Below are 23,707 nucleotides of genomic sequence, written 5' to 3'. Positions count from 1 at the left end.
ATGTGGGATTTTTACAAAAAGGGTTGGTTTTTTTTCATTTTCTTTTTCTGGAATTCAGTTTGATGCACTGGGCCAATACATGCATTATTATGAAGATTTATGGGGGATAAAAGTATTTTCTAAGATTGATGCAGAGTAATTAGTACCACCTCTCTGCTTTCAGTATTGTGACTCATAATAATGCTGAATATAATTAATTGTACCACTGTAACATATATAAAAATAAAAAAACCCCAAAGGGGACTGTTCTGACACCACTCCAATCACATAGAATCATTTATTTTCAAGCAAATACTTATTTAAAAAAAACAAACACAGAAGAAAATAACACAGAAGAAAATAAAAATTTTAATCCCTTCCAAATCCATCTCTCTCAAATACAGGGAGATTAAAATCCTGTGTAATGGTTTCAGATCACCTCCACTACAAATTAAAGGTATAATATTCTTTGTTTAAGATTCTAGGGCAAGATCTATTAAAAATATGTAATATATTAAGATGAATAGTTCTACTTCCCCAAACATCCAAATTCATAATTCAAACTACTCTTTCTGACCTCCTTTTATTGCTCCACACCTTTTTTATAGAAATGTAGTGTACAAGGAATCAGAATGGCTGAATTAAATTATCACTTACTGTTTGTTGTGCTGTCACTTTTATCTGTTGCTGTAGTGGTCGCTTTTACTGGTGGTTGTGTTGTTATACCTTGTGTTATTTGTTGTGTAGCATTAGGTGAAGAAGGTGTGGAGTCTAATAAAGGAACAACATTCAGATTATTTCCTCAATTTTGTATACACACATAAGCATACACACAAAACAAACCTACTGTCATGCTTGCATCCTAGTTTTAAATTATCAAAAAAATATTTCATTTAAATCGAAGACCAACAGGGACAGCTCCCTTCACTGCAAAGAAAACCACTCCCTGTCCCATAGATGGGCCATCCCACTGAAGACAAGCCTGTAATAATACAATTACAAGGCCTAGCTTGGAGCTGCCTTCAGCCTAGCCAGGAGGAAGGTCCTGCGCACACCTACATGGTTTCACCCAAGAGTTCACTATCTGTAAAAAGTTCTCAAGCCAAGAGGCACTGTTGCTTAATTTTCTGAATGACCACTGGAACAGCATCAACAATTATCTCCAAGAAATTTTCACTTACGGGTTGTGATGGATTCATTTGTAGCTCTGACTGCAGCTGCTGTCAGCACTGGCATTTGCAAAGTTGTTGCTTGTGAAGTTGTTAGGTTCACATCTTTCGTTACTGCAAGAAATGCATTCACATCTTTATTGGTTTATTTTACCATGCATAAATAAACGTCACATACCTCTGGCTACCTTCTCTCACAAAGGCAGTGACTTTCTGTTTAAAGTCTGGCCCTTGCAGAACTTTCTTACCCACACATTTTTAAAGAGGATTCAAAGCGCACATGGTTGGTATCAGAAGGAAAGTTTGGCCAGTGGACAATCTGCAAGTTGCCTACTGAAAGTCAGCAGCTGTACCTTCCAGCCATCCTCTAAAGCAGAGGTATACGCTCTTTGGGAGTTATACAGAGATGCTTCACATGGACTTCAAGGAAAGAGGTGCGGGGAAAGGGGCCTGGCATGGGTGGATGGGTTCACTGTGCTGCTGGACTAGACTGCTGACCAGCACTTTGCTGCATACCTGTTCAATAGGAGAGACGTTAACTCCCCAGAAAGAGGCATGAGTGACACACAGGAACACAGCTTACATATTACAGGTAAAGACCCAAAAGAGGAGAGACTCTACTAGTCTTTGTGCAGTTTTTTCCTCTTCTCTCTGCTGTCCACCTCGAGCCCCAGCTGAGTCTTTTTTGGCTAGCTTTTCCAGACCTTCTTCCTCTGCACTCAGATTTCTGGGGAAAAAGAGCATCCAGTAGGCCTTCCTCCAAGGTGTGCAGCAGAGTTTAGGATGTTGTGGATGAGATGAATAGTAATCTCTAGCAAGTGATATTCCCCAAGGTGAACTTGGTGCCCTTTGTGGTGACTCCTGGTAGTTCTCTCCTCCAGAGAGGTGAGATTTGGAAGCCAAGGGGAGGGGAAAGGGCTCCCTCAGGCAGCAGGGATCACTTCCAGCGGCTGCTGGTACAGAAAGAGGGGAGCAGAGCTGCCCAAACGTCACTAAGGCGATAGCAAGATTTAAATCAGCACATCCTGCTGTGCATGGATGGCATACTGCAGGTCCTATGTACCCCTGGCACATGCTCAAGGGAACAGACTGGCCAAATTGCTGCTGAGGAATCTGAGCTAAAAACCCTATAACTAATAATTTTAAGAGCCCAGCTTTCAGTTCTGTAATTGAATACTAACAGAAGGTGCTACTATCAGCTACAGAGGTTCATTTAAATCCCTGACAACAATCCAACATGTGTCCTACTACCTCTTCTAGCACTTTTCATGGATGGGATATGTGAAAGAATAGCAACAGATCATGACGTCATTTTCTCTCATGTGACTTGAGTACTTCTTAATGCAGGGTTCACATCAGCATTCACATCACATATAAAAAAATAACTTCGACTTTCTTTCTCCACTTTCAGTTTGCTGGCTGTTCACCTAGAATACCATTGCCTCAAAAAATGGGCATGGTTCAGAGCTTGCTCCACACTCACAAAGTGCTTTAATCTCATAGCAGGCTTCTGATGCTTTTCTCATAGGCATAAATAACAATACTGCTTTCCCTTCTGTGACAAAAAGCTGCAAGAGAAATTTCAGTGAAACGTTGCAAGAGCTCATTCACTGTGAGGTGTTGAGCCTTTATGAAATGTTATTGAAACAGCCATGAACATCAGGGGTTTTGAAACATAAAAGAACTGCAATACAATTTGAAAAGAACTAATTATTCTGCTGTAATAAACATAACATATGCATATTTCACCTGGCTGCATCTTATTCACCTCCATTACTAGCAATTCAAGTGTATACATCATATTCATCTCAGTTCTTTCAGCTCCAAACCAGACTCATTAGCATCTCTAGTTATCAAAAAATAGAATCCTGTGTCCAAATTTTCTTCTCTCACATCCATCACTTATTAAATGCAACAGTCTTCAATATTCAGGCTAATGAAGGAGAAGTTGTTTAGCTCACATGAATGAAATATGGTCAGTATTGATTTTTCATAGCTACAAAGCTACAGAATAAAGAGAACTGAATGGGTCAGTTGAAGATGTAAACCAGAATCACAGGCTTTTACCATCTGAAGCAGGTATTTTCTCTTTTAAGTCTTCATAGTTTTAGGACTTTAAGTTTGATCTAGTTAAAACAATCACAAACAAAAGAGAAAAGGAATGTAGTTTTTGAAAGTGAAGGCACTGGTGCCACCACCTTGTCCCCAAAAGTGAATCTTGATAATAATAGCTTCAGTTATCTGCTTCATAATAATAATAATAGCTTCAGAAGTTATCAGTAGCATTTTTGCAAACGACAGCTTTATACACATGTCTCCTATTAACTGAGACCCAACATTGACATATATTGTGTAATTCTTTACTATCAAAGTTCGTGTCCTCTTCCATCACTCAACACCCATCATGTCAGCTACTCCCTGCTGCCATAGCCCTTAACTGGTGCTGTTTCCCAAATTATTCTTAATCTGACAACCCTTGAACTATGAGTCTTAGCTAATTTGTTAATATCTGATCAAGCCTGGACCACTCCTTGAGAGCACAGGAACTCACAGAATTTCAGCCTTTTTCACTTGAAACAAAAAATACAGCCTGCTCAAATTAACTGTCTCCTTACTAAGACCTCTCAATTCTTTCTTATCAACAGTTTTATAAGAGGCCCAGGGAAATACATTGCTCTATGATCACCTTACATGAATTAATTCACCTAATTTCTCCCAGCACCTGGAAAAGCTGAAAGGTAAAAAGGCAATAGGAGCTTCAGAATACCACATAACAGCAAATTTGAACTCTTACCAGCTATTGATGTTGATGCTGATGCAAAAACGGTTGCATTGACGGTGGTACTGGCTGGACTACTGTCTTCTGAAATAAACACAGAAAGAATCTCATTACTTCAGCCACCTTCCAGATCTATTTAGCACTACATGAGCATATAAGGCAGAAAGCAGCATGGACCTTCCTGGAAAATCAAGTTCAGAAGCCTATTAGCAAAGCAACCAAATCATGTAACTCTTCTAGCAATCTTTTCAAGCTGTATCCTAAATCTCTTAGCTTTTCCCTCACTGCTGTAATAGGGAACATCTGCTACAGTATCCTCCCTTGGACTGTGGGTCATTTTCCAACAGGTATTAGTGTCTGTAAGAGTAATTTGGAAAAAAACCCTGAGGCAATTACAGGTATTTTTTCTAGCTCCTCCTCTCCCTGAGTACAACCACAGCTGCTCTGGGTCTTCAGTGTGGAGGATTAACTAAAATAACTGACTGCAGGAGTAAGCACCTATTTCCCTGCCTTGGAGGAGCAAAATTGTACTAGCTTCCTGGCTAGTACAAACAATTCAGGAGGGGTTTTCAGCATCAGCCTAATCCCTGTATGTGAGGAGAAGAAGAGGATTCACAGAACATGGGTGGGGAAGCACCAGGTTGAGTAATGACTGACTTTCCCTATTTCCCTCAAGGCAGTGTTCCAGCTGCTGGGAGTTTACTGCAATAAATGATGCCAGTCTTAAAAATTCTAGGTCAAGATAGAGGTGAAAGTCTCCAGTGTTACAAAGCATCCAAAAAAACTCCCACCAAACCTAAAGTAAATTAATTTCTGTATCTTCTCCCTATGCTGAAAAGTTGTAACAGTGTAACTCAACTAGAATTTTGGCTTCAAATAAGATTTTCAGTCTTTGTATTTTTCTACTAATGTTTTAGTTAGGGGTGTGAGGAAGGGGGTGAAAAACTGACATTGAGTCAGAAACAGTGGCATTTCTCAATCATTTTACACTGCTGTGAGACAAGGATGGGCACATTTGGGAAGGAAGAGATCAGCTCTGTGACTGAATGGGAGAGCAAAATAGCAGAAACTAATCCTCCAGTGCTTTCAGGTCTGGAGTGTGATGTTCTGTCATGCTGCATTAACATGCTGTAACACAGACATCGCAAAACTGAGTCAGGACAGCATGTCACTATTCTTGTGTGACTCCAATCATGGTAATATCTCCTGGCATTCTCTCTTTTTTTTGGATACAGGGCAGAACAGTCAGCTTTGTTTTCTTTGCTCAGCATGCTGCGCTCTGATTAACATTTCACGAGCACCACCCGAGGCCTGCCAGAGTCACAGATCTAACCTGGGAAAAAAAAATACATAATGCAATTGCAGGAGCTCTGCAGGCACATATTAAAGTCTAGTCAGATGAACCCTTACCTCCTTTTCAAGCAGTGTGTTATCAGCCTTCTTGGCACCTGTGCATTTGTAATGAGTCTTAGTTGGGATGTTGCCTCTTCCCAGTGAGTCCCACTTTCTTGGGTATCCTCTCTAAGTATGCTGCTGCCTTCATAATGCCTTGTCAGAGCACATGATGGCCCAGTTTGATATGGGCATATCCCACATCAAATTAAACCAGTTCCCTACGTGCCTCCTGCTGCCCCAGCCAAGGATATGTGAACACAGTCAAGCTCTGCACAGCCCCCTTAAAATACCGGTTTTCCTGCCATGTAGTTAACCAGTCAGAATAATGCTTTATAACCCACACTTGAAATACTCTGAAAACAAATCGTATCCAAATAGACGAAAAAGCGGTCTTGTTTCCCTAAATAACAAGCATTTTTCCATCTCTTCATTCTCATTATGAGCTGCTGACAAAGCTCCTGTAATTCCCCATGCCACAAGGCCACAGCACTAAAACAGAATGTTTTTTCAACAGTGCCTACATTTCATATGGTTTGTTATAACATCTCCCAGTAACTACCATGACTGTAACACCAGCTGAATGCACTAGCTGGCCAATTAGCTCATTCCCTAACTCACTCTTCCCCTAACTCCGCATGACTTTCTGGAAAGCCCATTGCAATACTTAGATAATTCATCCTTTAAAGGCACTCCATTTAATAACCATGTTGACAGGCTGAAGTTTTCTTAAAGCTAAAAAAAATAAGAATTTAAGTCACACTTTTGTTATGATTCACAATTTGCTGATTTTATCACAGGCTAGAGATAAACTAAGGTAAATTTGATTAGCAGAGTAGAATAGTGTTTATGAATTAATTGTTTTCTTAAAATGATGGATAATTAAGTCTACTTTAAAAACAAGTTGAAATCAACATGCAAAAATGCTTAAAACTCACCAGGATTTTGGGGGGAACTGGTTGATTAAAAGAAGTGCTAGAACTGGTGGCTTATTATGCTCTTATTTGCAGTGTTAAGTTGTGACTAAGTAGAATCCTATGGGGGATAAAAGCAAGAGATCAAAAATGATTGAGAACATAATTCTGGCCCATTAGAGACTGTTGCTAGACAAACAGACAGAAAGATTCACTTTTCTGCTCACGTCAGGTTGGCTGCAGGCTCAGATGAATGACAACCAAGTAAAGTTACACTTGCCTGGGTTTTGGCAAATTTAGGTGCAGTGATCCCTTTGATAAGAGAGCACCTTGATGTACTGTGACGTGGGAGTAGCCAAAATCTACTCAGCAATTGCTCCCATACACAAACCTCTCTCATTTGCCATGCTTGCTGGCAGTATACTCAGCCAAAAGAGCATGGGTAACCTGTGATGTAGCACCCTTGTGTCTCCAGAACACGCACAGAGCTAAAATGTGCTCAGATGTGACACTGGGCTGAACAAAGGGATGGTGGTGGTAAGATCCAAAAGGGGGAAAAAAAATCTGTCTGAAAGTAGATAACAAAAACTGGCAGAAAGATAACTGGACAGGAAGAAGATGAGAGGGGAAGGGCAGGAAGGCCCAGAGACAGTAAGACAGTAAGAGTGTCAGTGAAAAATAAGAAATTAAGAAGTGCTCAAAAAACGTTTGATCCATGGCCACAAGGCCCAAATGAAAAAAGAGTAACTGTTGAGTTTTTTTCTTTTAAGTTCATAGAATTTCCCTTTACTGTATTTTCTGGCTTGCATTTAAATGGTAATTTATTCTACGATTAAAACAACAGTACAATCATTTGTAACTGGTCTTCAGACATGATTTCAAAATGAATGAACCGAAACACTGAACCTACTTTCTTTTTTAAAATTCAGAAGTAGCCCCTGAATTCAGCCAGGGCTGACCAAAGGCCACAGCTGTCCTCAAACTACAGCTTTTGATGCAGGCTTCTGTCTCCAAGGTCTGAGCTTGGAGCTCTCACAATTTCTTCCCCCTCTCTCTCATTATCTTTACCTTTACACTGGGAAGACTAAGATAATCAGGGTTTGACCTTGTGTTAATTAGGTGCCAGTTATTGCTATAATCAAGACAGAAAAAAAGCAGAAATGTCTGCATGATGTTAAATCAGTAATTCTGTTTATACACTACAGGATACTACAGGGCACAAACCACTAAGTTTAAAACACCACATGAAACAGCTAATAAAAAAGCGAATGCCAAAAAGTCAAAACAAAAACATTTTAAAAAATTAATAGATTATTCAAAATATGTATTGATTATATTCATTACACGAATTACTGAATTTAAATGCTGTCCAGTTTGTGATAAATACTTGATTCTGAAAAGAAATTATTTTAATGGAAAAGTCACTATCATTACAGAAATACTGACTGTGAGAATAGTCACGGAATAGTGAGTGAGAATACAGAAAAAAATGGCCTGTTTGACATTTTTTCACTTGACCGTGCACTAGGTAGACAGGAGCATATGTTCATATTAAAATCCCTCCATTCAGCTGAACACTGGTTAGGCCACAGCTGAAGTAATTGGTGCAGCTTTGAAGGGACATTGAAAATGGGGTGGATGCCTGGAGCAGGTGTTAATGGAGAACCGTAAAAATCATCAGGAGTCTAGGAAAAAAATGACCTCTCAGGAAGGACTGCAAAAATTGCATTTGCTAGCCCAGAGAGGGAAAGATTAATTGAAGGCATGATTAACAGTACTCAAGTAGGTGAGGGGCTGCAACAAAGTAATAAACTTCTCCTTATATCCACCAAGGATGAAACTAAATGTAACAGGCAAGGGAAATTTGGATTAGAAACTTTGCAGGTTTTCCAGTGCCTGTGTCAAGCTGATGGCGTTAACAGTCAGAAGCTAGTGTTTAACCATTTTCCTGATGAGGATGTAAAATATTCTCACTCAAAACCAGACCAATACCCAAAAGGCTGTAGCTGGGAACAATTACCAAAGAGGTGTCCTGAGGAAACCTGTACGTGTTAATTCCCTGCTTCAAGGCTATAAAGCAGAACGTACAGGTGGTGGTGTTATATTATGTTTGGTTATTGTATATTATGTTACATTATGCTTGATTGTGTGACTCTGGGCCTTTGCAATTGTGCACAAGTCACAGATAAGTCAGTTTCTTTCTTGATTTCTATCTTTCCACACCATCAGAAATAAATAGTGATCTTTTCCCAGGAAGCAAATGAGAATTCTGCCATCCCCCACAACCATGATAGAGCCTCCTGTAACAGCTCCTCCAGTGGTATATGTGGAAAGACTGTACACTTCATCTGACATTTAGCCCTTTCTGGAGAAAGTTATAGCTGTCCTTGTGAGAAAAGCTGGTACTGATATTCTCAGAGTTCTCAATAAATAGCTGCTCACTGACAATATACACGACCTGTTTACTCTTACCTTGGAGCTCTGTTGTCTATTATGTTTTCTCTTTCATTTTCATTTATTGCTGCTTCATCTCTTCATTCTTTCTGATCTTTCCTCAGGCTCAGTGTAGTTCTTACACTTCTCTTATTTCTGTTTTCATTCCTCACCCATATTTCTTTCCCAGTTCGTGACCTTCTACCTTAAACCTTGAGATAAATTTATTTTTTCTTTTGTAATGCATTTTTGTGTAAATGTTCACACATCCTCAAAAAAAATATAAAAAATTATGGTATGCCTACATGAGTGGTTCACCTCCCATCAACCAGTCTTGCACAAACACCACTTCCATATGCAGAGAACAAAAGCAAGTTTTAGGCACTGCTCAAACCCTACTCAAGCCCTCCAAACAGAACTCAAGTGCACCTGAACATCTTAATTTAGGGATCAAACTTAAGGTTTAATTTCTGATAAGAAAATAGAGATAGGCCTTCTACATGGGCCTTCTACCTGGTGAGCTTTAGCATTTAGGTGCTCTTGGGCTTGCCTCCTCAGCAATGTTTTGCAGAGGCCCAGGTTGCACTTCCAGTCAAGGGGGAGAAGGCAGAGTACTACAAGCATTGTTCAGGAAACCCAGGATCCGTTTTCTGCACAGCTTCAGGGTAATATCCTGCTAACACAGATACAAAGATGCTTTAAAGTAGCTGCCACTGATGCTTATGGGTGGTTTGTAACTATACGGTGCTGGCTAGTTCTCCAAGGATCCACCCAACTTCCTGGATGTCTGTGGCATCCACACTAGGTATTGTGCTACCATAAATAGTGTGTGAGCTTGCCAGTTTATAGCTCTCTTGGATATATCATCACAAACAAAGTAAATGGCTATGACTGCAGAGTAGAGATTGCTACATCCTCCCTGGAATGGCTATGTTGAACAATAGAGTTTAATCAGTTTAGATGGAGCTCCTGGAACTTAATCTGCCTCATTCAGATCAGCTTGGGTATTTCTATGCATTTTACTATATAGACACTCCCTGTGTCCCATTTTCCAGTCAGTAAAAGAGGAACAATAGTGTGTTCTTATTTTCTAGAGGACTACAAACCGCAACACACAATGGCACCCCACTCTAGCATTAATGGAGTTATGCAAGAAACAGAGATATTTGCAGGTCAAGATCTCAACTGTTTCTGCAGTTTTTATCATTTGGATCTTCTAGATTAAAAATACGGATACAACCTGCAAAGTCTGCATTTCCAACTGATCTCGGCTTTCTCAATATTTTGCTTTGTCTGGAGCATGTGTTCAGTGCAGAATCAACCTTCTGAAAATACTGCAGAAAGCTGTAACGTAGGACCCAGCAAGGAATGGGATTAATTTTAGATGACTGTTGTTATTTCAGTCCTCCCTCTGCTTTTCTGCAGTTTATTTTATTTTTACTACATATAGCTTCCACACATACACACGTACAAATAAGAGCTACCTAATACCAAGAGAAATGTATTGCCAGGAAATCTGCAGGTTCAAGACAGGCATGTTTCTAAGAGCACAGGGATATATCTACAGTACTTTGATAAATCTTAAGAACAGTGGTCCCTGTAGTACTTTCAGCTTCATCTGAAGTATTTTGTTAAGACTGAAATCGTGATATAAAACCACCCAAAAATTAAAAAAGTGTTGTGTTCATAGTTTAGCCACTGGTTGGCTAAAAATGACTAACCCATACTATGCAAATTATTTAGAAAGCCAGCAAGCACTGTAAAAAATTATAGATGCTTCCAGATCACAAAAACTTCCATTTGCTTAAGTGCAATTATAATAGTATTGTTCAAAACCATCAGCTCTTTTCTTCCTATTCAAAACCCTTAAGATCACAAATACAAAATCTATGAACATTCCAGAATTTTTCAAAAATAAAAATATTAAAAACCTGCAGATATTTTGTTCTGAAAGTATTAGTTTCATAGAAGTAATACTTGTTCTAGTACATTTAATATTTAAGGGCTCACACTTTGAATCTTCCCTGTATGGTCAGAGCAGCTGTATTTTAAGTGGGAACCAAGGTTCTGATGTAATTCAGTGAATTACATCAGCTGGAGCTGATAACAATGTGTAGTAAAGGATGTTAAATTAAACAAAGCCATTTGCAAACTTCATGAACTCCAAGCACACTCAAAAAAAGTACACAACCTTCTTGTCTTCATATTTCTTTGGTGTACTAAAGCAATACACAAGGCATGGCATGCCTCACACATGCATTCAGATGTATTTGTAATAGTATCTGCACACAACTGTTTATTCTGTGACAGCACCTGGTGAAAGGAAAGTGCATGCCTAATAACAGTCCCATGCTGAATCACCACCACTGCAATATCATCACAAGTCAGAATTTCAAATTGTTTTTCCAGCCTGGTCTCACAATGCTTTTGCACTTCTGCAAATGCTCTTAATGCAGCCTTCTGCAACATAAGCCTTTTTTCTACTCAGGATTTTCTCTGCTATGAATATTTTACAATGGCAACTGGAAGGACTGTGTTGATCCTGAACAAAGCTACATTGGTCATGTTTAAGGTGAACCCCTGTAAGATGTAGTCAGAAACAGGTAATGCTAAAAACCATAAGGCAGGGAGAGAGGCCACATTCTTTGCCACCTGATGCCAACCATCTGGAAGCCTGTGACTCCCGCTGCCTAGGGAGGTGGGAAACCACCTCCCATTTGCCAAGCTGTTACCTTCCTTTCAGTCACGCCTCTTTAGCAGCAAACTGAAAACATACTATACAAATCCAGCATGTTGAGATCTTACATTTAAGTTCAACTTTCTACCTCTGCGCTGTAGCTCCTGGTCCTGGTTTGCAGATTGGTGTCACAGGACAGAGACAATCTGCTCTAGAAGAGTGGGAAGAAGCATGGGCAAGAGCATGGGGAAAGACACCAAGGCAGGAGGGAGAAGCTCCTGGGCCAGAAGGGCATAGCACCCTCCATGCAGAAAGCAAAAGCACCTGAAAACAGGAAAGAGAGGAGGGTGTTAGGGAAGACCATAAATGCAAAGCTGCAAAGGGAGACAGGGACAGGGCTGCTTCTGTGTGGCCTAGGAACAAACAGCAGCAACTGGGGTACGTGGGACTTGGGTTCTGCAGAGGAAATGCAAACCAGGTAGGCGGGAGGCACCCGGCAGCAAGAGCTGAGGAGAGGAAGGAAAGGGAGGTAGGTGCCGCAATTTCCCCAGCAGGGAGTGGGAGAAGGTAGGAAGCACTACCCCAGTGCTCCTCCTGCTCACCCACGCATGCAGCTACCATGACCCAACACCAAGCACTAGCAGGCAGCTGGTAGGAATTACTAATTCCCCAAGCAAACAGCACTGCTTCCAATAAAACCTGGTCAAAACACCCAGCAAACAGGGAGCCACCACACACGCTGAAAAAGCAGCTGCCAAGGACCGGCCTCAGCTAACATGGCTGTAGGCTGTTGAAGGCTCCCCCTCAACAAAAACAGTAATGAGAAGGGTTGGATGAGTGCCCCTGTGTTTTATTGATTATCTGAAATAATGCAAGCACAGCATGCTTTGCCCCTCTGCATGTGTGGACATAGAAATCTGGGCACTTAGCAGCCAGTTTCATGGTTTTGTTTATCAACTCAGAAGAAATGCAAAATCTCTACCAAGAGCTTTTAAATCACCAGCTTTCTCAGTGCACTTTCTGCTCCTATGTGAAGCTTGGTGGATGTCTTTATTACTGTGTACTACAGAGGGATGAGCACAGTGTTTGCACTCTATAAAATAATAAATGTGCTCAGCATGCTCATCAGCACTCCAGCCTGCCTTGGACAAAGGCTCCAAGCTCTGCACTTCTCTATTTAAACCTGTTAAACCTAGTAAATAGGTTTTAATTAAACCTTTTAAAGCTAGCTAAACCTGGATTGTCACCCTTTGATGGTGATGTATTTGTCTGTCTGTGTGTAAAATAAAAGGTAGGAGTTACTAATGGTTATTTTATTATGGTTACATATATATAGTATGAAAAATAAACTAACACACCCCCCTTGTGTTAGCCATGATAAATCAATTTGAAAAATGTCTTTAATGGGTGCAGTTTTATATAGAAATAGTTTTTTACATATTGTGCATTGCTGAACAGAAGAGGAAAGAGAGCCCCTTCCCCTGCAAAAAGAAAGAACAGAAGCATTGGTATAAGTCACCCCCACCCAGAAGACAGTAATGATGCTTTTTCCTTACCATGCTATTTGCAAGCCTATTTTTGTTTCCCAGGAAAGAGTGCATTTGGGTAGGGCAGATATATAACAGCCAGAGGGGAAGCTGAGCCCAGGTCAATCGGTAGTTCTCTTTCGCAATGTGCTGCAGCAGTTAGTAAAATCATAGTTCTTTTGTGCTATGTTTGTGATCCAAATGCATCTCCAGCAACATGACTAATTGTATAATTCAGGAAAGGGTCACTGCAGTGTCTGCTATGATGTATTTATTTTTAGCACATCCGGGAATAGCCTAGACACCCATTTCAGCCACACCCGCCCATGCCACTCTGTTCCTGACAAAGCTTTGAAAGCCTCTGGAGCACCAAAACCCTGTTCCTGTCAGAAAACTTCTGTGAAAACACTGCAAATTACTTCTACAATTAATGTAATTCCATGCTCGGTTGAGTCCCTCTTCATCTTTCCCACACTGCCTAGAAAAAGGTTAAAATGGTACAGGATATCCCAAATGGAAAGCCCAAATTGGGCTTTGCAAGCCCAAAGTGGAGAACGGTCTCACTGGAGTTATGTTATATGCAAGGATGAAGGATATATTCTGAAAATACCTGATTTCTGTAACTGGCCCATACAGGTCATAAAGCTGTGAGTATCTTGCCAAGCTGATTGAATACTCACGTTATTTTTAATTCCTACCAATCTGATACAACTGCTAAGCTCAGATGTGAAACTGAAATGCTTTTCTCACATGCTTCATATTCCAAAGTATTCCTATTAAAAAACCAAAGTTAATATTAGGAGAGCACTGGAAGCAGAGAGTCAGACTGAGGACCTACACTACCAAAGCACAGTGCGATAGCCATGCCAGCACCTACACCGATAACCACATTCCTAGTGGAGCAGAAAGTGGACCATAGTCAGATGCTCAGGCTTGTCAAAACCCTGGGTCCCAGACAGTGCACTAGGAAGTCATGGTGAGCCTGGCGCTGATCATCTCATGTCGATGAACAGCTATAGACATCACTTGTACTTTTATTGGCAATTAGCATAGTTTTATTCCCCATGACAATTACAACAATTGTGAATGAGTTGTTCCATTCCTACTTAAACCCTTCTGATCATCTTATCCCTTGGCCATTTCTTCTATAAATAACCAATTCCCATTTTACATTTCGCACCTGAAAATAGTATTTTCTGGCAGTTTGTGGAAACGCAAGGTGACAGCAATTAAAGAGTGAGCAGACAGTGCACTGCAAGAGTCACCAAGCCAGTAAGATAAATTGTCCACTAGTTCACCTAAATTCAACAGCATTTAAGACACACTAGCTACATGACTCCATTAGCATGGGGAATGGCATGCAGAGGGAAATATTGGATTCTTCTGAAGCCATTTGAACTAGACAGGATAAAATGTGCAGTCCTAGACCAGGAGGTTTTTGCCTCTAATACCTGTGCTGTGTCCTTCCCTTGCTGTCATTGGCACATTTGAGGGATTGGGTTATTTAGCATAGACTTCTCATTAAGTTTTTCCTCTTGTTACACCTTGGAAACTACTCTAGTGAGTTGTTGCAATTGAAACCCAACAGTTTGGTAAATACACTTGCTCTCTCCTGAACCACAGTAAATATACTAACACACTGCTTTTATAAGAAACAAACTTCCTAGAGAGAACTCAAAGCTGCTCTACTGTAATAACCTTTCTGGGCAGCCAGCTTTTGTTGTTGGCTACAGTTTCTAAGACCTATGTGTTTTGTGGCAAAGCAGACAAACTCTATAGTAAGTTCAGAAAGCTCCATAATTCAAAGAATTCAGTAGTTTTCAGAAAAAGATTTTAATCATCCTGTGATTGGTTATGAAATGAGTAACTACAATCAAATTGTATGTGGTCCCCAGATATTTCTTTTGACATGTCACAGACTTCTGCCTTTATGACTGTCTGTAGGAGTCAAGGGTAAATGAGGTTTGGACAACTTCACAGGATTTTCAGAGAGTCTAATTCTGGGGGTGGGGGAAGCCCACATTTTGGCTTTTGGGGACTTGGAATGGCAGTAGAAGCATTAGCCATGTATCATGTCCAAAGCTGCCCCTCTCTACCTAACACGACATGGGGCATTTGGGAGTGAAAATATTTGAATTTCTCATTTCTTGCCAGAGCAATCCTTAACATTTTTGCCATTTCACCTAACAATGTTTGGTGATAGTTTTGCTTCCACAGCCTTTGAATGAGTTTGCAAACACTGATATTTACATCATCTATATTGCTATGATATAACACCCATGCTGAGATGAGGAGGGGTAATTCATCTGTCAAAGAAAGGTGATTTCAGACTATGCTCAGACTGGGATAGACAGCACCACACACATTAAACATTTAGAAGGTTATCAATACTGTATTTCAAGTAAAAGCCTAGACTCAATGTTGAACATGCTAAAAAGTAGGAAAACTGGTTAAAAATGAAGCAATAAATGGGGCTTTGATCACTTTGAATAATTATCATGCAATGAAAACATGCCTCAACAAGTAAGGAAGGTATTTTACGGTAGAAAATAATGCAAATCCTTGGACAGAAAGGTTAGTAAATCTCCTGGCACTCTTTTCCTCAGACTAATCCAAAGCTTTTGCCATTCTGATCAGTTGTTGCCTCAATAGCCAAACCTGTCAAGCCCAAATACAATATTAATCTCCTAATAAAGACTATGAAAAAAGAAATCTGCAGGAAGCATAAATGTCTCATTAATGTAATCAGGGATTTAATTGATTTAACCCTAAAGTTTTAATTACACTGACACTCCTCAAACCAAGTACCACACTGAGAAATTACAGTACTAAGACAAAATGAATGTGCTTCTTAGAATGATTACATATCTTGCAGAAATATTCATACAGCAAGGCTGGTGTATTGCTCCCATCCCAGCAAAATGTGTAATTTTGTTACAGTGATAAGGCAAGGCAGAAAGGTTAGACTAGATAAATATGATGCAAAACTATGTGCCATGTGCTCTGTGGTTTCAGCAACCTGAGATACGTTGCTATCTACAACATGCAGCTAACACAGAGGAGCACGTTACTGCCATTGGAAAGAGAGATTAAAAATTGTTGTAAAAATACTCTCTTGATAAATAGGCTAGGATTTGCACCTGTAAAAAAGTCAGGCAAGCATCCACTTTCCACATAAAAGCAGTCAAAAATGCTTGCCCTATTGCTAGTTTGAAATGTAACCTTTGGAGCATTAGCTAGTTAGTCTGGCCTGAAAGGGGCTGTCGTCCAGCCTGGCTGCCAGGAAAAATAATTATTTGTAAATAATTTGAATGACTCCAGACCAGCCTCTAGTACACATGCAGGTGGCATCAGAGAGCTTCCTATCCCCTTCCTACCTCTCCTGCAAGGGGACAATAGCCCAGCAGATTATATCAGCAAGCGATCATCAGAGCACAGCTTTCTCACATGGGAGGAAGGTTCAGAAGGAACATCACAGAGCTAGCATCATATTAAATTGTGTCAAACTACTTTTCCTGTTGCAGATACAGCGTGCTGCTGTTAGGGCATCCAAAGATCCACTTTCATGAGATGAATGCCAAGGTATTGCTACCCAGATCAGGTGCTGGGAAAATGACAGTGGCTTGCACGGCAGAACATGGTGTGACTCAAGGTTTTGACTCTGCTGTTTAAATTTGGGACACCTATTTTCAGAATGCTAGCTGAAATCAAAAGTAAATGTTTATCTTCTAGGGGAGCCAAGTCCTTAATTCTTGACTTGTATTTGGAAATAACAGCTGTTACTCACACAAATCCAACATTGTCTCTCTGTTTAGAGAACTGCAAAATAAAACCAATAAAGGGTCTTCCTTGAGTTGTCTCACCAAAAAACACAAACTACACCCCAGCCCTCCTTAATGAGGAACACAAGTAATAAGGAGTAAAAAACTTTACCATGTGATTTTACTGTGGGGCCTTACTCATCTTTAGACTGTGAACTTAGCCTGGCGACTGAATGGTACCAGTTAAAAAGAATTCCTTTCCCAGGTTAAGAGTTTCTTAAAGATTATTTTTAATTTGTATTTTTGCAGGTTTTTTACATAGGACTCAGCTGTATAAACAATTGGAGACAAAATTCAAGGTCCTTTCCTATCTAGGAGAAACCCACAAAACCAAACCAAAACATAAGCCCTAGCAGATCCTTTTTCCTAATTTATAGAGGAGTAAAGACTAATAAGAACTTTAGGTTTCAATCTGAATAAAAGAGACACCTAAATAAAAGACAAAACATTCTGGTAAATTTTCAGAAGAGACAACCATTTGTTGGGCATTTTATATGGCATTATGTATTCTCAGGTTTGGAGCCAAATACTGCAGGCAATTTGCCCTTCAAATTCAGTTTCCATTTATTTTGGCTGCAAATCATAATCTCCTTATCAAGCAGGTATCAAGCCATCTGCTTCTGTCCTCAGTAAATGCAGTAAACTTGCATTTGGGTTTGGGGCTAGAACAAGCAGTTTTCTTCTGTTCAGTTTTAAATACACCTTTAAAATCCATCAGGCAAAACCAGCCAAATACAAGAAAAGTCTAATGAATGAGAGGAATGTGTCAGGGGGTGGGGTGGGGTGGGGGTGGGGTGGGTGAAGAAGGAAAAAAAATCTGTGCAAGAAAAGAAAATCTCAATTGAAAGCTACAGTAAGCTCCAGCACCACAATTTGATTTTTGAGAAAGCTACTCTTGCAAAGTGCTAGGAACAGTGGAAACACCCCAAACATATTTTTCACAACAGGCAAACTCTCAAGACATTGAAAGTTTGAGTTCAAGTAATCTAAAGTCATGAAAAAGCAGCTGGTTATCTAAAGTTTATTCACATTTCTCAAATTTTCAGGGATGAGACAAACAATCTGACTGTGATAGCCTGTGCTTTGCTGGTGTCTCCCAGGACACAGCCATAAACGTTAACCAAGAATGAGGGGAGAACATGCTCAAAACAGTTTAGTTAGTATTTAATTTTAAAAATGATTTTTTAAAAAGACTTGAAGGATTGTGAGCTGAGAGCACAGAAGATGGAAAAGGAAAAGGCTGTCCATCTCCTCCGGTTAACATCAACAAGAGCAGAGTTCAGGTGGCTGCAAATGTATGTGATCGCTACAGGAGCCCTGGTTTAGTGTAACTGTTCTCAAGCTATCAGCCTGGGAGCTGGGATTAATCTGCTGTGTTGTAGGGTTGGGATGATGTCCCAGGATCCACAGCATCCCGTTAATGGGGAAGCAGGGGGATTGGGAAGCACATAATTTAGGGTTGGTCCACTGTGTAAAGGAACAGGTCCAAATTGATTCAGTGCTTTTGTACCAGGCTCTCAATACCAAGATTTTCTGCTACCTTTCCAAAATGAAAAACACCCTTAGTTTTTTTCTAGTGCCATAAATTTTGACAAGAGCACTCTTGGAGAAAGGTACTGTTAGCTGTCAACAGGGGTCACTAATCAGACGTTAATAAACCCACTCACTGTACGTCCACAACACAAGACAATACGTTCCAGCTTTTATATTTGAGTGAATAACCTGAACACATCCAGACTGATGCCAAAAAGAGCACAACGCCATTCTTTTCTGCTGTCATTTCTGCAAGAAAGAAACCTGGGTGTCTGAGTAAGAAGGAAGCTGTTGTGTGCTACAAGCACTTTGTGGAGGACATCTGCTATGGTATATAGCCATAGCCATGTAGTATTACAAGGCCAAGGCACATGAAGAGGTAACCTCTAAGCACTTACATTATAAGCACATGTCAATTCCTCTGCCCTCTTATTTTAAAAGAACAAACTTCATCTTTACACATTTTAAAAATAATTACTCAAGAGCATTTACATTTGATTCCTATCATTTGGCAATATATTGTCTGACCCATTCTGTTGTCTATAGTTGCAAATGCTATGAACCAACCCAGAAAGAATTTCCATTTGGGATACATTTTGGAGCAGGTAAGAATAAAGGACAATATGCCAGGAGGACTGAACACCCTGAGATGAGCACAAAGGAACTCCTGCTTTAAGCATGTTATTTAGCTCTCAAAGGGTTAAGAAAAGCCTCTAGAGGAGGGACAGTTGTCAGGATGCTATCAGCCTGCATATCTCTACATAACCAAGCCTCTAGTAATTTGCTGACAGAGGGTGGATCCCACCAAAACATTAGGGACTTCTGAGGATGCAAGATCCTAAGATGAATTAGAAAATTACCAAGAAAGCACCAGCAGCACACAGGCTGAAGACAAGGCATGAAATTTGCAAGCCCCACAGGAGACTTGGTGCATTCTTTACTAACCACAGTGGAAACATCCTTGACCACTTCTGCATGATTTACAAAAGATAAAAAGACAAGCATTTTATGTGTATTATGTGAAGAGGCTGCAAGCCCACACATTACTTGTCTTGGTAAGCTTTGAAGATAAACTACCCTAAAACCTGGGAGGAGGAGTATTAAAATGCTGGGGTGTGATTTGACCTTTTCTAAATTTTACTAAGCATAATTTTAAAATACTAGAAATGTTTCTGAGCAACTGGAGAAATGCCTTGCTGTTGTCTCCAATGTTCAAAAAAGGGAGATGGAGCATGAGGGAGACTGATGCCACCATCCTTACCATCCATTCCTCTTTTCATGTCATAAGATCCTGCTGTTACAGCCCAGATGTCTAGGACACTTTTGAGACCACAGACAGGGGAAATCCAAAGACTTTGGTCCAGCCTCATATAACAGACAATAAAACTGCTTCTGTCGTAACAGGTCGATGCATGGGTTAGCCTAAAGGAAGCTTGACCTGATGATGTACTTTGACAGGGTAGATAGAGACATACTGCAAATCTCACCACACATATTCTTAATCTTCTAATGTGAATTTACCAACAGGATTTCACTACCATGTCTACCTTGCAATAAAGCATTTTTAAAAAACCATATTTTTACAGAACCAGAATTGTTCCAAACAAATGTATCCTATATAAAATTTGCTTATTCATTGTCATCAGGTCTGCCCCATTCATATCACGCAGAGGAGGGAAAATCCTTTTTAAAGAAAGGATTGTGTAAATTTGACAGAATTCCTCCCACTTTTGCATGTTGCTTTCTGATAAGCTTTATGGACTGTTGTGTTAAATATGCTTCTTTTGATCCAACTCCACTTTGCTTTTCAGAAGTTGTGAAATTAAAGGTTTAACAATGACAGGAAGACTATTTATACTAGGAGTAGCAGACAGAGAATAAATAGTACCTCAACACAGACTTTCAGGGGTTTTACTTACTTAACAGTTTTAAAAGCAGTTATTTCTGTGGCACAATCTTATTTTTAATCTCCTTTATTGATTTTTTTTTCCTAACAGCAGTTAGCTCAAGTAATAACATGAGCTTCACCACAAAAGATTTCTAGACTTTTAACACATAATCTGAGTGAAAGTTGATTAACTTTAGATCAGTTAATCCAGTATTATCAATTTTTTAACTTCTGATTCATAAAATCCCTTACAGGCAATCTATAGGCATTTGTAGAAGCTTTGGTTATAAGTATTCACACCAGAGGGCCAGCAAATGAAAGTACAGATAAAAAGAAGACTGGACTTCAAATGTATCTTTTGACAAAGGTGACAATAGACTCTGGCCCTTGTTGCAGTTTCTTTCACCCTTTCAGGTTTTACTAATTAATTCCACTTTAAAGGTCTGATAGAATAATGAAAGCTGAAGAATAATGAAAACAGCAGTTCAGTGACCATATAAACACCACAAAGTTTGGTTAAATCTGTGCATTTGAGAATAATTTTTAAAAGATACTGTATTCAGTAACTAATATCACGCCTAGGCTTGCATCCTTCATTATTTGACACTCAATAACCGCTGTAAGCTCCTATGTCTTTGGGGGCAAAACTAAAATAATTTCTGAAAGATACCCTTGGTCAAACTCATTACTGGCATAGTGCCAGGAAAATCCATCAGGATAGAATTGATTTGCAAGAGCAGTATTTGCAAATCTGACAGACATTTCAATTCTCCCCTTAAAGCCATCTCTACAAAAGACGCATTATTTTAAAGAAGAAAAACAGAACAGAAAACCTTTGTAAATATACCTCTGCTTTTAACTCCTTTCAGATTGAGGAGCTTCATGACACCTAGAAAGAGAGCTGTCACAAAAATACAATGGCAAAAAAGTTTTTCGCAGAATACATACAACTCAACTACCAGTTAGTACCTTCTCCTCCTCCAACACAGTTTTTAAATCACTGAACTGCCAAGAAAAAAAAAGAAAAAAAAAAGGGGGGGGGGGGGGCTAAAAAGGCATCCAGGTACTGACAGCTAAGCTTTTGCTCACAAAACACCCCACAGATGTGACAAGTCTATCCAAAAAAGGCAAAGAACTTACCTCCCACAGTGCAAACACAGAGTGTGGCTAGGAAAAAGAAGGCAATCCCCAGGAGCTTCATGCTTGGTGGTGGTGGTGCTGTCAGCTCTCCCTCACACAGCTGGGCAGGGAGTGCTCTCTCACTCTGAGGCAGGCCTTAATTACTCCATGGAAAAAGGTGTGTAGAGACTGTGCCTAGCCACTGCCCATTCCTGCTTATTTTGGGGACTTTGATAAAGAACAGGAGGAAACACAACATACTCCCTCTGGGAGTTCAGTGCGGAGGAGATTTATTGTTTCAGTCCTTACAGGAACTCCTTTTCTTTGGCAGTGAACCATGTTTTTGTTAATGCATTATTTTGTTCTTCTTCAGCCTCGAGGTCAGGAAGATTTTTGAACTGAGGCAAATCGTTCTTTAGAATGTGCTATACATCACCAACTTTCATACTGTAGCTGGGGATCCTTCTAAAGGGGACATTTATGAGTAGTGAGGGAGCCCAGGTAGGGGGTGAGGGGATAACACAGCCAGGAATGGAGGAGCAAAACAAGAAATCGGAGCCCTCACCTGGCTCTTCTTTGTGTTGCACAAAGTGGCCTTACTGAAAATTACAGTTGCTTCACATTAAAGGCAGAGTGCTTCCCAGAGAGAGAGAGCTGCCATCCTGCCACAGAGAGGATGTGAGGGGCCACCAGCACTAGGCGAGGAAGTGATGCCTGCAAGGTGCCCCCAGCAGGGAAAGGCTCTGGTCTCCACAGAGTTAGGGCTGGATTATGTGGGTTTTTTCTTTAAATAAAAAATGGTAGTATTATGTGTTGTTTTTTTTAATTTGAAAAGTTGCAACTAGCTTTGAGTGTGTTTGCTCCATTAGTAATGGAAAGGTTTTTTTATTCTTCTGTGTAGGTACTTGCTGTGCCATGAGGTAGGAATACACTCCCCATAGTGAGCCAGTTACCTGGGTCATCTCATAACCCGGGGCAGAATCGCTGTCTTCTCCTCAGGACAGGCTGATCTGGGAAATTTTGATCCCCTTCTCACAGCCATTCCTCTGACTTCTGTGAAAGAAACCTGAACACAGCTGCAGAGCTAAAGGCTACCAAAACATGGTATTTTAATACTCTTGTGCTCTGTGCCTTAACGATTCAAGGCAGCTGATGGCAATTAATCACAAAATTTCAACCACAATGAGAATGCGTTACACTATGTTTGCTCATCTCCCTCTCTCACAACTTTTAGGAAAATTTGGTGGAAAGCTTGACCTCACAAACATCCTGACTCATTAAATATTCAACTTTACTTATTGCAGTAATCAAGATTTTTTTTTCCCTCATGACTGTTTCTCACTATAAGGGGAAGTTTTGGAAGGGCTTCACATGCAGGAACTCCTAGGAGCTAAGCCACAGTGTTTCCAGCAACAGCACTGTTTTATTTATGGAATGAGGAAAACAGTAGCAGCTCAACATCATGTATGGAATAACTTTTGTTTAGTTAAAGAAATTATATTTCTACATCTTAATGCTATGACACATCCTCTGCCTACCACAGGTGACAGAAGCTGGTGCTCAACAGAAATCTGATGGTAGACAATGAATTTCTGGCTCTACATTTGGACAAACTTAGGTATTTGCATTCATGAGAGATGCCAACATATAAGTTCTCCTTACTGAGACTGTTTTCACCATCAAAGTAATACAAACTTGACTCAGAGTAGAGCTGGGCCACACAATGACACTTTTGTCAAGTTGGTCGAAGCATATGGCAGGGACTTAGCATCAGTGCTCTGTTTTTATGCTAGTTTTGTGCCAGCATGAATGGGCTAGAAAAGCAGTAACTACTTGCAGCAGAAAGCCTTCAAGCAGAAAGATAAATATGAGCATAGGGAGTGAATTCATCCCAGGTTAATGCTGTTTCTGATGCAAAAGAGGGACTCTAACCTTTTATTTACAGCATTGCCAAACCACCACCTCAAGTGTTAATATTTCTTTCTGTATCCTTTTTCAGGATTATTTTATTGACTGAAATGAAACTTCTGCAAAATCTAAGAGGCCTGAGGACAGGAACCCTTCCTTAGCTTTTGAGACCCAGAGAAACTATCTGAATGCCTAACAGAATATTGATTCAGTTCTGCGCTGTTCATCCGAGCATCATCATCACAAGGACTCCTCAGTGTTCTGCTGCTGCTGAAGATGACTGTGGTGTTTACCTGCAACTCACTGAAGGCAGAACGGGCACAGAGTTTTGCAGCCTTGCAGTAGCTACCCATATCACAGGTACCAGTGTGGAAAAAAGCTCCCCAACCTCATGGAAGTGGTTAGGAGGGAAAGAGAAAGGACCAAGTGTCTTTGCCTTACACCATGTCATACAACTCAAGTTGTACCTCAGAAAGTCCTAAGGCAACTTACTGCCTCCCTGAAGCATCAGGAGAACTGTATCCCTCTGAGATGCTCACTAACATCAACATCAAAGGCAGCTAAATTTT

General features: G+C 40.2%; 1 protein-coding gene across 2 annotated transcripts in view; it reads right to left on the bottom strand.

The window, feature by feature from the left end:
* Nucleotides 1-21,511, bottom strand: part of EMCN (endomucin) — a 55,597-nt gene extending 34,086 nt beyond the window's left edge. The window contains exons 1-4 of one of the 2 annotated variants that reach the window (XM_055795231.1): nucleotides 21,252-21,511; nucleotides 3,943-4,011; nucleotides 1,161-1,262; nucleotides 637-750 (exon numbers count right to left, since the gene is read on the bottom strand). In XM_055795231.1, coding sequence (XP_055651206.1) covers nucleotides 637-750; nucleotides 1,161-1,262; nucleotides 3,943-4,011; nucleotides 21,252-21,312 — 346 coding nt within the window. In that variant the 5' untranslated portion in view covers nucleotides 21,313-21,511. The remainder of the gene's footprint in view (nucleotides 1-636; nucleotides 751-1,160; nucleotides 1,263-3,942; nucleotides 4,012-21,251) is intronic. The other variant, XM_027787742.2, reaches the window with a different exon arrangement.
* Between the last annotated feature and the right edge of the window lie 2,196 nt (nucleotides 21,512-23,707).

The sequence above is a fragment of the Falco peregrinus genome, chromosome 2 (assembly GCF_023634155.1).
Source record: "Falco peregrinus isolate bFalPer1 chromosome 2, bFalPer1.pri, whole genome shotgun sequence".
NCBI classification, from domain to species: Eukaryota; Metazoa; Chordata; class Aves; order Falconiformes; family Falconidae; genus Falco; species Falco peregrinus.
This window is presented reverse-complemented; position numbering and strand designations above follow the sequence as displayed.